This window comes from Paraphaeosphaeria sporulosa (assembly GCF_001642045.1).
Source record: "Paraphaeosphaeria sporulosa strain AP3s5-JAC2a unplaced genomic scaffold CC84scaffold_6, whole genome shotgun sequence".
Lineage (NCBI taxonomy): Eukaryota > Fungi > Ascomycota > Dothideomycetes > Pleosporales > Didymosphaeriaceae > Paraphaeosphaeria > Paraphaeosphaeria sporulosa.
In genome coordinates, this window is record NW_017253365.1 from 222078 (window position 1) to 237123 (window position 15046).

Genomic DNA, 15046 nt, shown 5'->3' on the forward strand with positions numbered 1-15046 from the left:
GGATGCAGTTCCGGGCACGGCGGTAGTGCGATCAAAGACGTTCTATAACTCTAGTGCGAAAGCGAATGGAACTCGACCCCGAGGACGACAAAGAACAAAAGAACCGGTCGAAAAGCGAATGTGCGTTGGTGACAAAGGGTGCAAACGAAGGGACGAGGAGCACGGGGCCGTGTGGATGATAATGTCCGCCAGTATGATTGAATCCGCAGATGGTGATCACCTGCGCACGGTCAAAAATAGGAGCGCCGTCGTGTCGTCCAGTATCGACGACAGGGGAGGCGTGGGAGCAGCCCAATGACTGCCACACGGTACCGAGAACTTGCGGGGGCAGATACTCGGTGCTGATAGAAGGGCCTGCAGGATCATGTATTCGCAAGCATGCCGCCATTAGCAGGTTTCCCGCTGCAATATATCACCGTCACGGCCTCAACCGCGCTGTAACGACACACAAAACCCTCGACTCGCCACGCCGTCCGCGGGAGCGCGTATGTACGACCATCACGGTCGTCCTGATGGTCTCCTCATGAAACGATGCTGGCAGCTGGCACGCCCGCAAGAGGCGCCGTCAGCGAAGCGTTGCCGGCTGCTGACAGCAACAATTCCCCATGAGCCGAGAGCGCGACGCTGCCACTCGCGCGCGCAATTGAAGCCTTGCAAGCCTATGAGCACCCCCGCCGCGCTCGTCTATCGTGACCCAAGCCCTCAATCGCAAACACGCCTGCAACCAACCATGCTACACGCGCCTCGCGCACCTGAAATTCCATCTCCAGCGCGTCGGCAGCGCATCCCTCTGGAGATCAGCCTGAAAGCCTCACCCTCTCGTCTTAGCTCCATCTCAACATTTCTGACAGGGGTCACCCCCCACCGCGTCCGCGGCCTGCGCCACGCTGCATCCCCTTTCGGATGCTTAGGTCATGGCGTCACGCCCTTCTTGGCCTCGGTGGCGATCCTGAAAGCACGGGACGGGGAGCGCACGCACACGACGCGATCGCCAGGAGACGAGATGAGGATGTTCGCGCGCCCGCAGCCGGTGTCGTCACTCGTGTTTTGGGAAGCGTGGTGTCGGCCAATGATGCGCGCCGCGCTGCGTTGCCTGTCCGACACGGTTCGGGAGATCCTACGTCGCCAATCTTGAAAGGTTGAAGGTGGAGCGGATGAGGCGGATCACAAAGGAATTTTTCTTTGTGGTCGAGGGACATGTTGATGGCTAAGCTTTCTGGATGTTTGGTTGCCCGAGGACTAGCCGCTGGGTTTGTCCCATGGTTGGCTCGATGTATAGTCATAACGCGCGGCTGTGCTAAACTAGCATGGATCACGATCTCAGCATCTTGCACATCAGGGTCTCGGAGTGGTAGATGGTATTTGATATCTACAATTTGGACTTCGACTTCTTCATGCCAGCCACCCCCGTCACCGTCTCTCCTGAGAGCAGGAAGTCGGGATACTTGAAGGCGCCTTTGTCGATGCTCTGTGTGTGCCATTGACCGCCATCCACTAGCAATTCGAGTCAGCGAGGCGAGATGGTGGAGATGAGGCTCCGGCAGATGAACTTACCGACGATCGTCTCGCCATTGACAAAGTTTCCAGCGTCCGAAAAGAGGTAGACGGTGGCGTCTGCTATCTCTTTGACGTAGCCCATTCTCTGGGACGGGATCAGGCGAGGCGTCTCCTTGCGGCTGTCATCTGTAGACAGACGCGCCATGCCCTCTGTGTCCGCGATGGGGCCCGGCGCAATCACGTTTGAAGTGATGCCTTTCGGTCCTTGCTCGATGGCCACAGAGACCGACATGGCGTCGACACCTGCCTTGGCGATAGAGACATGACTCTGCAGCGGTGTACCTGAATAGTGTAGGGTGGCACTGACGAAGATTATGCGTCCTCCAGTGCCAGCTTTGGGGCGCGTCTTGCCGTCTACTTTGTACTTTTCTGCTGACTCGACCAGGTAAGGTAGAGTAGCTTTCAGTGTATTGTAGGAACCCAGCACATCAATGTCCATGACCGACTTCAGCGCGTTTGACGATATCTGATCGATAGTAGCGAGGAAGTTGCCTGCTGCACCGGCACTGCACTGCATCAGTAAGTCGTCTCAGGCTCCACGCAAGGGAGCTCACATCACGAAATCTATGCTGCCCAGCTCCTTCGCACAACGCTCTGCGGCGGCGACAAGCGCCTCTGGTTTCCTTACGTCCACAGCACCGAGACCGAGCACCTTTGCACCCTTCCTTGCGGTTGCGATGTCTTTGGCCATGTTCTCCGTCTTCTCGACATTGCGTCCGATAATGCAGGCATTAGCACCGAGGTGTACCATAGCGCGGACTTGAGCGGAGCATATTGAGCCTGCTCCGCCGGTGCAGAAGACTACTTTGTTATCTGTAGGAGATGAAAGGATCAGCGTCGGTTCTTTGGTTGGGGACGGTCGTGGGCTATCGCATCGTTCTGTCCAGGTGTTCGTAAATCCAATTATTGGGATATGTACCGAAAATACCGTCCCTCCACACATCGCTCAAGTACTCGTATTTCTCCATGGGCATGGTGCGTGGTGTTTTCCAAAGAGGACGTGTGGTTTGTTCGGTTTCGGAGGACTGTTGCAGCGCGGAGCTGGCGAATGTAAGCTGGCGTCTCGGACAGGCCACGGCGACCAACGGCGAACAAGCTGGAGGCTCTCCGGTTGAAGTAGGGAAATGCTCACGCTGTGTGGAAGAAGCTGCTGCCGTGAGATCTAAAGCTGTTCCCGACGACGAGTCGTGGTGTCGCAGCTCCAGAACACCACAGTGACGCTGGACCGAGGCTCGGTACTGGCGGCGCGCTTACTCGAAACCTACCAACAGCCGTACCAACGCGTCGAGGGATCAAGCGGAGGGATTGCATCCCGTCTAAGGAGATCTGAAAGTGGACTAAACAGCTCAGTGAATTCACGTTTCAAGTTCAAAGTCGCACATCATGTCAGCGCCCCATACCGTGGATTTCTTGAGTTCGTCGGACCGCGGGAGCTTGGGCCGCTTCCTACGTAGTAATCCGGGGCATCACGTGTCCAACCGAGCTGCTCAATCAGCAACACGTCAATGTGCATGACTGCAGCCTTGCCCCCACACCAACCTCCAAGCTCCAGCTCAAGCTCAAGCTCCAACGTCTCATCAATTCGGCCCGCTGCCTGACACCTGAGCTGTGACACCATGACGAGCCCGATGGTTTCCATCTGCAAGTTCGTGGGGACGATAAGTCTGGGATTGCTCACTGTACGTCTTCACCTTACCGCGTCTCTCCGCCGCCCTGCCCGCCGTCTCTCCCGGAGCTTTAGGGAGCAATTCCTCTGCACCCTACCATTGAATAACCACTGACACACCACAGGGCATCTCCGCCTCGCTCTCCACGACCGCCCTCCCCGCCCTCCTCACACTCCCCACCGCTGTAACCGCCCGCTCAACACACACCTACCTCTCTTCCAAAACGCGCCTCCTCTCTTCTTACCTCCGCCACATCACCACCTTCACCCTCTTCTCCGCATACCTCCTCTCGCCCCGCCGCTTCCGCCACCCCTACCTCCTCTACACCTCCATCTTCGCATTCGTCTCCGGCCCCGGCGTCGACTACGCCGTTGCGTTCCGCGAGGGCAAGAACGAGCAGCGTGCGCTTCTGGATCTCGAGGCGCAGGGCGATGATGTCAATGGCGAGCAGGTGCGGCATGCGGTGGAAAGGATGAAGTTTACGGAGGCAGTGAGGGCGGGGATATCGGGCGTGGCGTTTGCGATGGGTGTGGTTGGGATCTGGGGAGATGGCGCGTAGGATGTTGCTTGGATGCGTTGGGCCGTATCGGCGACATATAAGCTATTTTGTTGAGGTGATGATGTGGTGTTTGGCGTTGGATATGGGTGTGGAAGGAAGACAGACGTTGTTTGTATGGCCGTCACGCAGCTCTCCTGTCAGTTTTATGATCCCCTGTATATATCTAGAAAACATCATTCGACTCATTCCACTGCTGATGAAGAGGAGTACCAATAGTTGTCAATTTTGGATCATCAGCACGCAAGATGTGCTTCCGGACATGCACACACCTCGTGAAGAGGTGTTGCTCGAGTAACAAGACACAACCAGACATCGGGAAGTGCTGCAGCGATTTTCAAGGCCCCATGGATCTAATGTTTCCTTCTTCTAATGTTCCACCTAAACACTCTGGCTTGTGCGCAAGATAAGACAACGAGTCCGTGGCCAATTATATACACACAGCATCAGATCTGCCATAAACCCAGATGTGGATTCCATCTCCAATTGCGCCAGGAAGTTTGGCATGTCTTTTTTTTTTTTTTTTTCGTACCGAGACAGGACCCACCGATAGCATTATCATACCTCGCTTTTCGTCCCATGGAAATTTTTGTATTCTTTTGTTAGCGCAGCCTTTGAAAATGCTAGCAGCTCTCACCGCATGAAGATGCTTGTAGTTTGTCTTTGGCACAAAACAGAACGCAACCGTAAGGTCTCGCATACGAACATTTTCGTTCCTGCGTAGGGTTTCCAAATTCTTTTAATAAACTGTTAGATGTGTTGGTCGCAGCGAGAGGGACCGCAACTATGAAAGCTCGCGGGCGGAGCTTTTCGTCCACATGTATTCTCTTGCGGTATGCTTTTAGTAGATGTTCAACGCCCGACCGTGAGCGTGCAAGTGAGAGAGATTGCGTGCGCGGCAAACCTTAAACCCTTACAGTCACACGGAGTGCAGCATGATGAATGTTGTAGTCATCTTTTTGCGACTTCCCACCTCATAGTGACGGGGACGCGGTACTTTTGGTCCCGAGACGGACCACACCATGGAGTCTTGTCGATCGTTTCTTTAGTCCCATGTTGCGATATGCGTTGAGATTTCAGTGCCTACTAGGGACTCTGGCGTGGTAGGCAAGAGAGGATGTGTGCGAAAGAGCGTCTTGTATACTCCTAGCTTCAGATCTACAGAGGTCGCGTAATGCTCATGGCATCAGCTTTCCAGAGCGTCTCCTACCATAGACTGCTTTTTAAGTGCTTTTATGCCGAGAAGAAGCGCCATCACAGCTGTCATGTGTTTATTATTCCTCCCCATGTGGTTTTGGTAGTTCTCCTTTTAGTGCCTACCGGGCAATGTGGCCCTGTGTGTGCAAGAGAGAGATTGTGTATGACGAATCTGCTTATATACCCGCAATCGCAGGCTCTCGGAAGACACATGGAGACGGTAGTTTCTCCTTTGTGCCAGGTTTCTCGTTCCATGTGTAAGCTTGCACATGTCTTAATCCAAGCACTGGAACGTAACACAACTATGCTATTTGCAGATTGCGTTTTTCGTACCGATCGTTCTCTAGCTGCCTGCCTTTTAGTCTTCCACCTGAGCACTCTTGTCTGTGAAGATGAAAGACGTGAAGCGCAAAGCATCTTTATCCTTCCAATCCCTGATTTGCCGAGGCTCCAGGCTCCAGGCTGTGGGCTGTTCATCTCATTGCCTATTTCCCAGACTTCTCAACCCCATGCGGGGTTCTGCACTTCGTTCTTGATCCAACCAGCAGAGTGAAAAAAGAACATCACGATCTCGTGTTGTAGGGCTTTGTCTCCATAGCAACCTCGTAAGTGTCTATATAAGAATACTTTGCCTCTGGATTCTGTCTTGCGTACGCGCCAGACTGCTCAATTCGAACAATAAATACTCCTACTCTCTAATCTTTCCAGGATCCATATTGATGATTACTTTGCTTTTCGCTAGACTTCTCGCCTTATCAAGGGGGTATAGCGCTGGTTTTGATACAACACCGGGTCGCAGCTCAACCATGATGATCCGTGCTGTACTTGTTCGTCCCTATATTTGTGACACCAATATGCTTTTAGTTTCCAATCCGGATGCTCTGGCGTGTGTGGACGGGAGACTCCAAGCGCGCGTCCCGTTCTCATGTTCCCGACGTCAGATAGGACAGGGCTCCATAATGCTCAATCTGTCGTCCTTTTCCCAACCTCTCACTCCATGCGATGGCTCTTCAAATAATTTGTTTCGAGCACCCGACCAGCATCCAACCATATAATCTTCGTCTACAAATTTTAGTGATCCCCATGCCACTTGAGCATCCGTGGAAGAAAGACACCATGTGCGAGGCCCCTTCTATACATTTCTTGTTTCACATTTGCCAAGGGTCCCTATCGCTCATTCCTCTCGTGTTTGCCAGACTTCCCTCTCCATCTACTCGTCTGCCCTAGATTTTGGTCAAATGAAACACACCTCCAACACAACACAAGCATGAATAGTCGATGTGCGGGATTTTGTTGCCATGTTGGCTTAGTCCTCGTCGTTTTAGTATCACCCTTGAATACTCTGGCATAGGTGAACATGGGACAGGGATAGGAGAAAATCCTTCAAGCCCACGTCCTAAAACTCGGCGGAAACACATAATTGAGTAGTATCACTGCTTCTACTACGCTGCTTGATTCATGAGAGAACACAGCTTCATTTTTGTCCATCAACGAGAGGGACCAAGACGCAATCCACCATGATCATCACCGCGCACTTTTTTGTTCCCCGTGGGCCCCCGTGAGGCTTGATTGTTCCTTGTTTGAGTGCTGACTGAACGCTTCGCTGTTTGTGGGCGCGTGCAAGACAGGTGAAGAAGACAGCTTTATAGTCCCCTTGGCAACGGGCAACGACTCATTGCATTAACTCCAGGAAGTTTCTCGCTCAATGAAGATTTGGCTCCTGCATTTTGGTCAATGGATAAATGCCACTAACACTGGACTCAATCATGACATCTTTATGCGAGGGTTTTTCTTCATCACACGATCACAACCCCTTGGGTTTTAGTATCACAGTGAGTATCCTGGCGTGTATTTCTATGCGCGCAGGATGCGGAAACGCAAAATGGGAAGTATATATGTACCCTTGAATACAGGGCCGGAAAAGACGCATTGGGGGTGCACACACTAATTTGTGTCACGATTTTCGCCGCATGAGGTTGTAGTAGACATATCTTAGTCAATTGGGTGTGAAGGCAGGACCGAACCATGAGTCCTTCCCGCCGCAGCTTTTATCCCCACATACTCTTTATCATGCGAATTTTAGTGCCCTTAAGAAATATTTTGGCATGGTTTCGCGCAGGACTGGAGTAGACTCGTTTGCATGCCTACGAGCCAAGGCCCGAGAGAGACACATGCAACAGTTGCTAAACCCTTTCGTGTGCCAGGTCCGCTTCCTATGCGTTTGTATGCGCTGGAGTTTTCGTTGATATGGCGCCAAGACGAGATACCCATGGTAATCTTGCAGTGCAGTTCTTGTTCCTATGTTGTATTCGTTCCACCATTTTGCAACCCGCACTGAGCACCCAGGCCTGGGCCGAACAGAGACTGGGGAAGTAGAGAGAGCTTCTATAGGCAGACTTGACCTTGGATCTGCTGAAAGATTCATACTGCTAACTGCAATTGCCTTGTTCCAGGGTTTTCGCCCCGTGTAGTCAGACCAGCGACACGTTCCATCGAGAAGGCAACAAGGCGGAGCACAGGCATGACGGCGACGTCTCGGTGTTTTAGTCCTCAAGACTACGTTATCCCGTCTTGTCAGTGTCCTCTCCAACCCCTCTGACCTGTGTAGGTGAGTTCAACAATAAACTATGACAAGAGGCATAAATGAATTACTTGGACTTTTTGAAAGGAGCCCCCGCGCATTAGGTCGAACAGTAGTACTTTTCGCCCTTCCAAGGAAAGAAAGGGAGATGCATCCAGACATGAGACCTATTCACTCCAGTTTTGAGCTTCCATTCTAGTCTCCTTACTGCAACTATGGCGCGTGTTAAAAGACTGGGAAGAGAGAAGCGTATTATTAACTTCTTTGACTATATCTATGCAAGCGTATCGCGTTTGCTTCCGTTACAGCTGTCATTTCTGAAAAGCTCTTTCGGTCCCCACGCAGAGTAGCACTTCTTCATCTGATCGCACCAAAGTGCAGTGATATGTATGAAAGTTATGAACGAAGACAAGTGGTTTAGATGCCCTCAACCTCAAGTTGAGTCTATGCTGTGGGTATATGCGCCCCAATCCCGGGATCACCGCTTTACAGAGGTTGACGACGTGTTGTATTGATCACCCCACCAAGTCCGGATGGGCCCAACCGCACGGCTTTGACAAATTTTGTTTCTGGTCTCATGCATGTGTTCAGCCTGAATTTCAGTCGCACTAAGTGATGATGGTTAGATTCTTCGCCTTTCAATGCGGTTTTGACGCTACATGAAAGGTTCTGTATTTATCCATGTCTGCACCGCAAATCCCGGACCGGACACGCAGTCCGGGGCAAAAGACTTTTGGCCCCCGGAAGTCGTTCTGCATCACGGCTTTAGGCTCTTATGGAACACAGTGCTGTGTGTAGGAGATCAAGCAAAGAGAAGAAATCTTTGATACACTTTAGGTCAAATGAGAGGACGTATACTGTGCATTGCGTCCGATTTCTCGCTAGAAACGCAAAGAGTCATTCTCTTGGGTTGGCGTACCGAGGTGCAAGCCTCATCATGGTTGCATTCCATCAGTGCTTTCAGTCCACATGGTTTAGTCAATCTTAGCTTTTAGTGCTGCAGTGGGATGGCGTGGGGTCGAGAGATTGGGCGTGATCTATATATAACTTCAGGATCAGAAACAAAAGATGGCGTAATATTTCATAGTTGCAATCTGACGATGGTGGTTCCCACAGCAAGGTCTAGCTCTTCAGCTCCGGATTGCCCAGAACCATTTAACTATGTACACATCCAGTCCTGTTTTGGCGCGGCTTACACATTTGTATGAGGTATTAAATCTAACTCACCCAGTCCTGCACGTCTTTCAATTGCAACAAAGGATTCACTTCATCTGCTTTACCGTTTGTAACCCATGTTTCGACCTGTTTGAGGAGCTGGGGATGCTGGTGTTGCTTCAATCTGTCCCAAAAAAGCTCGCGCTCCTCCTTCGATCCAAACATCCAACTATTGCCGCCATCGTCGAAGGTGGAAGGTCCTCCAAACTCCGCGCCCTGTAAAGTACTGAAGAGGATTTTCGGAATGGAGCGATTGTTGCTTCTCCTCAATGATACGATGTCATGGAGCAGCCCCATGGCCTCTGCATAAAGGCCACGTGAAAGAGTCACAGCAGCAAAGTATAAAAATGTAAGATGCACCGGAGAAGCTGATTTGACTAGCGCTAGTAGGTCCCGCTCGCAAATTTCGACGGTGTTGAGAGTGATGGTTCGTAGCTGTGTGGAGGTGATTGCAGCCAGGATGGGCGAGGCCAGATACGAATGCTCCTCACCCCTTTGACCTGCAGATCCGCTCCTTACTCTGAAAGGGGTCATGCTCAAACACAGCTTCTGCAGACGCGGCCCCGAAATAGCTGCGCCGATAAAGCCATTTATGATTGCTGAGTCGGAAGTACTTTGGCGCTCAGGGCGTATTGGTGAGCAATTCATACCACGAATGCCAAATTTGAAGATCTCCAGGTCATGACATGCTGCAGCAAATCGAGTCCAGGGGTCCGGATCGATGCTGTCGTCGGCTTGAGTGGCACTGGGAATGAGACAACGGTAGCCTCTCAGCAAGGGGAAGCAGTCGACTGAGATCCCTCTTAGAGGTACCCCGGCGTCATGGCAGGCAATCGGTAACCCGGTGAGGACGCTGGCGGGGAAGAACAATTCCGTGTCATCATCATCTTTGCAAAGGGTACTTTCGATTGTGAGCCACTCATGACCTTGCATCAGTGCATGAAGCAAAGCCTCGTTAGAAGTTAACAAGGCGACTGCGTGGTTGTCGGGCCCGTCTTTGACGAGCTGGTCCTCATTGAACCAAATGAAGGGCAATGAGCCACAGCAAGACAGTGCCCTTGTGACGCTGCGAACAAATGACCCATCTGAGATGATGCGAGCCTGTTCTACATGTGCAGCAGCATACTTTTCAAAGCAGATTCTTAAGGTAGCCTGTGCTTCTTCGATATGTTTTCCTCCTTCGTCGTCTTGGTCTGCTTCGTCTTCGTTGACTTCTTGATCTTCTTGGTCTTCGTCTTCTATGATCTCAACATCTTCCGGGCCAGCATCTTGAGTGCTTCCTTCGAATAGTTTACCCCATGCGCTCTGCATCTGAGCAATTTTAGACCAAGCTTCATGATACCCTCGCCAGGTGATAGCATCATCAGACATGTCGTCCTGATCATAATGCTGGAACTCGGTATTCCAATCACACTCCCTTTCGAGATCATTGAGGATTGTGTTTGCATGCGCATGATATCTCTTGAAGTCGGTTGCAATGCCGCGTGGTCGAAAGAGAAGACTTATAGCAATGCCGCGTACACCTTGCGCGATCAGCGGGTTGCGGAGGAGGCCTTCCAAACGATCAATCGATCCTGAACAAAGCGACACAGTCACAACAGGACATAGCAAAGGACTGATGATCCTGTTAAATGCACGACAGACTAGACGATTGTTGCCCAAGAGCGTGAGCCGGTCATTGGCTTCGGAGGCCCGAGGCTTATAATACTGAGAAGGGTCATGGACCGGGAATTTCTCGACGAGATGACCAAAAATTTCGAGCAGGGTTTCCTTCGGGAGATCCAGGATTGTAGTTCGATGCACAGGCCTTTGCGTCGTGTCGTCCATCGTGCACGCATCCATGTCTGTTGGTGCGGCGTCTCGAGTATAGCAGAATGAATTGAGATGAAGTGAGGTGAAGGTGCTGCAAAACCCTACTCAGTGGCTTGTTATGTATGGTATAAAAAGGCTCTTAGCCCCCGGTGTGTGGAAGTAGGCAAGGGTGACTCACTGAATACGAGGACACTTTCGTGCATGCCTGCGGGAGCCGAGTCGCAAGGGCGCCACGGGCGGTGACAGCGTAAGTCGCGCCAATTAGCATGTGATTCATCAAGTTGCTCAGTTGACGAGTCTAATTTGAGACAGACATGGGTCATGGAGCGAGTGCCATGGCTGCCTTAGCGATCACGTGATGTCTGCCTGGTCCCGGCGTTCTCACCGCCTCTCCACGTTAATGACGGTAGTCACCACTTATTGAGCAGATCGATTGCTGCAATGATACTATATGTCTTTACGTCTTTTAGCTGTTACTGTATCTCCAGTGTCACCTTGACGTGAAAGGACGATATACAAAGGCCTGCCTGCCAGACACTGTTTTACTCTGCACGCGTATCAAACCTCGAAATTGCCTAAAATGCTGAGAGAAGTTACACTGTACCCAGCGCGGATGAGAACGAGAAGAGGTGTTATTTGAGTCTCTTCGTGCTTCCGGAACATTGAGGGGAAGGGGCTAACTGCCAAACTCACGTTGGGGCCTGTGCGAGCAGGAGCGTCCATCTCCCAGGGGTCCCTTCCAACAGCACCAGTGAGCCAGGCAGTGGGAGCCACGACGCGATTCAGACACTTCGTACACCCAAAGAACAAAGCCGTCGTGGGCTTATACGAGCAGCTGGGATTTTTTGTGGGCGGGCTGTATGAACCTTTGTCCGGCTCCCAACTTGAGAATGTATACCTCGTGTTTGTCCCTTCTCAAGTCGCAGTATAGTGATGCACCTCATCACCATCAAACCCTGCCTGTCCCAAGACTGGACTCATTGTAAATGGAACGAACCACGCCCATGCGACGGATCGGCGTCATTGTTGCGACATCATGTCTTGGGACTCAAATTTTTAGTCGTAAGAACAGAAGGTTGTGTGCAGAATCTTGCCAGCGCGAGTCACGGCTTTTCTGTCTGGAAGTCATCTCAAGATGTGCCGGTCAACTGGTGGTATGGTAGTTGGGGGCGTGGTGGTGCGCAGCATCATCATTATGCAACCCTATCCTCAACCTAGGCCTGCGACATTTGAAGAAGGCAAACGCACACCACCCATGGCGCACCGGCGTCTTGTTTTGGAACATGGCGGGGAGCTAGGTCACATTTAGTCCATTGAGACGTAGGTTGTGTTGAGATCTTCACGCCGCTCGGCGCGGGTTTTATGCCAAGAAATCATTCCCAAGGTGCAGTATTTGTCCGTTCGTGATGTTGGATATCATCAACATCTGCTGCCGATCGAAGTTCCGGCAACATGTATTTGGTGGAGTAGTGTTTGAACCAGTTGACATGGCGTAAGCACGACTACAAATCAGGCGAAACCAATAGTACTCAGGACGGCTAAAATTGTAGACAGGTATTATATCTTTGCATTAACAGACACAAAAGCTGAACTAGACAATTCACTGTTAGACACACCACATACAACACCAAATCCTCATTACGTCCACTCCTCTAATCATACACACTCCCCCTCGACCACTTATTCCCTCTCCGTATCTCCCTCCCGTAGAAATAGAACACAAACGGCACTGGCACCAGCAACGCCGCGAAACCACCCGTAATACTACTCCCTGGCCCAACCCCGATATTATGATACAATGGCCCGACCGCCAGCGGAAACCCTCCCGCAAAGCAGCTTCTCAGGAACGTGTTCGCCGCCACCGCGCTCGCGGCATACAGCGTGAAAGTATCGACGAGATAGTTCAACGCAGCCTGGAAAATGGTGAAGAAGCCCGTACCGAGAAGGATGAGCCCGATGCACGGGCAGATCCAGTGGATAGACGGGTCTGCGGTCCAACCCATGAGAAACTGGCCGCCGGAGAAGAGGAGCGAGCCCAGCATCATTGGCGGGAGCCGTTTTTCTGGGACGGCGCGGTTGAGGTTCGCGTGGTAGGCTTTGTTGTAGAGGGTCTGGTTGTAGACGTTTGCCGCGCAACCTAGCAACGCGCCTATGAGGACGCAGAGGAAGGGCAGACTCGCGGTTAGCGGCGTCCACCCTCTATTCTCCGCAAAAATGATAGGGATGCCGCCGAGTTGCATGTACAAGATGCCGTAGCAAAAACTCGCATACAATGCGACGAGGAAGCAGATTGGGGACGTGAGGAGTTGGACTGGCCGAAAGAGGAACTTCCGCGCGAGCTCGACGATGGAAACGTCCCATTCCTCGAACTTGGCATGGAGGGCCCAATTTCCGGATTCGTGGCGGAGCTGCCGTGCTTTGGCGACGAGGAGGACGGGCGGGTAGGACTCGTCAATGAAGATGGTGCCGAGGAAGAGGACGGACATTTGTAGGATGCCGGTGAAGTATTCGGTCCAGCGCCAGCCGAGGGAGGGGTCGATCACGAAGGCGGTGGAGACGATGGGTCCTGGGTTTTGGTCAGTCTCGTGTTATATATTGGAAAGGAGATCGTGACATACCTAGACAAGGCCCACCGACAACCGCTATTGCATACCCAGCCATGGCTATGCCCCTCCAACTCGGATCGTACAGGTCACCAAGCACGCCGCCCGTGTTCGTCACCGGGGCACTGGAGAAGAACGCTCCAAAGAATCGCGTGATCATAAGCGTCTGCACGTCCTTGGCCACCGCGCTCCCAAAGCTAAAGCACGCGCCCACAAACATAGGTGCCAGCACGGCCATACGTCTTCCGTACACCTCACTCAACGGCGCCCATAGCAGCGGCCCCAATCCAAAGCCAAACAGAAACAAACTTGTACCCAGCGTTGCCACCTCCTCGTCAATGTGAAACTGCCGAGCTACTTGCGACGTGCCAGCAGAATACGACGAAGAAGCCCACGAAGCAGACATGGTGCACAGCCCGTAGAGACCCGTGGTAATAATCTTCTTCTTGGTCGGCCAGTTCATAGGTCTATACGGGTCGTCTTTCCCGTCAAAATCAACCAGCACATCCGCCGTGGTCGGTTGGTGTGCCAACGGGTGATCAAACGGTGCAACAGCAGGTCTGGTGCGGATGCGACTCAAAACTGTGTCGCGCCGCGACATCGTCCTCGTGACCGGATTCGACATGCCTGTCGTCAGTCCCGCGCCTTGCGCCTCTGATCTTGCGCGGTGCATGCTCTCCCTGCGTGAGCGACTTCTCGAGATGGACTGAGCCAGCTCGAGGCGCGATGGCCGGTGCCCGTCATGGTCGTCTTTGGCCGCGCCCAGGTAGTCGGTCGTGTTCCAGCTCGACCCGCTAGACGTCGAGTTACTCGCGCTCCTCCTCTTGCGGCCTTCCTCGAGTGGCGATTCGCCCTCTTCGACTGCCGATTCCACCCACTGCGCCTCTGTATCATTGGCGTGGGGATTCATACTGCGTCCTCTGCTGGTGGGGGGATACAATTCGATGTTGTCTGCCATATTATCAACACTGCAGCTCTGCAGCGATTAGAACTGTGGCTCACAAACGTAGATGTGGCGCCCGTCATCTATATATCATAATTCCTTGCCGCGCAGGTCTTACCCTGGGAGGCGATCTCGCGCTGGAAGATGGCCACAATCCCGGACTTCTCGGTACTTCGCGAGACAGGAAACTCCCGCCCGCGGGTTTGCGCTCCATAATGTACAACGGCATGCGTCTCGCCGAAAAGTTGGAGGACGGTGACCTCATACTACCGTTTCGGCCGACCGTATTATCGTTCACGCTTGCCGATTCAGGTCAAGTGCGCAACAACCTGAGGTCTCCGTCAGCGCCATGCTTGACAACAACCACATGTCCAACATCTGAGTGAGAGCGAGAAAGGATGCGACGGCGTCTCATGGTCATGGTTTGACCTTCGTGCGTTCTGCGTCAGGTAAAGTGCGCCTTCGTAAGAATCAGCCCTTTAAAGCTTCGCCGACTGGAGGCTCCACCAAGCGACCCACGATCTGCGGGAAGGCCAGCCCACCCGCAACGGATATAGCATGGCATTAGCACCGCGAACTCGCGAAGAATAATTATTATTCCCCGCTAGCTGCAATTTCCTTCCGATTTTCGCGATTTTCGGCTCCCTCCGCCCGTCGCGGACGTGGCTGGCCCATGGCTGCCGCAGATCCATCCGAGATTCCACACCCTACCAGCCGCCTCAACATCCTACAGGCGATGAGAATACACAAAATTTTGGCAAGACAAGAAACTCGGATTCCCTTTGTCAGAAACTGTTGCCGAAAAATTTGCACTCAACTGTCGCGACTCGCAAACGCGCGAGGGAGTGCTATGCGTGTAAATTTCACGTTACATTCGATAGGGGCGCTTTCCACTGCTTTCCATCCTTGCTTTCA

At 52.4% G+C, this 15046-nt stretch overlaps 6 protein-coding genes across 6 annotated transcripts; 3 read left to right on the top strand and 3 right to left on the bottom strand.

Annotated features, from left to right (window-relative positions):
* Positions 1-380: 380 nt before the first annotated feature.
* Positions 381-1180, top strand: CC84DRAFT_1164849 (uncharacterized protein). The gene has a single exon (XM_018178581.1). The coding sequence runs from the start codon at positions 488-490 to the stop codon at positions 1133-1135; it is 648 nt and encodes a 215-aa protein (XP_018034722.1). The 5' UTR covers positions 381-487; the 3' UTR covers positions 1136-1180.
* Positions 1181-1340: 160 nt separating this feature from the next.
* On the bottom strand, positions 1341-2728 carry CC84DRAFT_1120717 (peroxisomal 2,4-dienoyl-CoA reductase-like protein SPS19). Its single transcript, XM_018175589.1, has 4 exons — positions 2477-2728; positions 2112-2370; positions 1555-2063; positions 1341-1494 (listed from the first exon to the last, which is right to left on the bottom strand). The coding sequence occupies exons 1-4, from the start codon at positions 2529-2531 to the stop codon at positions 1370-1372; spliced, it is 948 nt and encodes a 315-aa protein (XP_018034723.1). The 5' UTR covers positions 2532-2728; the 3' UTR covers positions 1341-1369.
* Positions 2729-3084: 356 nt separating this feature from the next.
* Positions 3085-3977, top strand: CC84DRAFT_1259768 (uncharacterized protein). Its single transcript, XM_018184939.1, has 2 exons — positions 3085-3236; positions 3349-3977. Exons 1-2 carry the CDS (start codon positions 3174-3176, stop codon positions 3781-3783), a joined length of 498 nt encoding a protein of 165 aa, XP_018034724.1. The 5' UTR covers positions 3085-3173; the 3' UTR covers positions 3784-3977.
* A 4684-nt stretch (positions 3978-8661) lies between these two features.
* Positions 8662-10992, bottom strand: CC84DRAFT_790449 (uncharacterized protein). Its single transcript, XM_018187393.1, has one exon. The coding sequence runs from the start codon at positions 10613-10615 to the stop codon at positions 8777-8779; it is 1839 nt and encodes a 612-aa protein (XP_018034725.1). The 5' UTR covers positions 10616-10992; the 3' UTR covers positions 8662-8776.
* Positions 10993-11413: 421 nt separating this feature from the next.
* CC84DRAFT_790466 (uncharacterized protein) lies at positions 11414-11874 on the top strand. Its single transcript, XM_018187394.1, has one exon. It carries the CDS (start codon positions 11519-11521, stop codon positions 11801-11803), a length of 285 nt encoding a protein of 94 aa, XP_018034726.1. The 5' UTR covers positions 11414-11518; the 3' UTR covers positions 11804-11874.
* A 363-nt stretch (positions 11875-12237) lies between these two features.
* Positions 12238-14098, bottom strand: CC84DRAFT_1094282 (MFS general substrate transporter; the record flags this gene model as incomplete). The annotated part of the gene is made up of 2 exons (XM_018174555.1): positions 12238-13151; positions 13204-14098. 2 exons carry the CDS (start codon positions 14096-14098, stop codon positions 12238-12240), a joined length of 1809 nt encoding a protein of 602 aa, XP_018034727.1.
* Positions 14099-15046: the final 948 nt, after the last annotated feature.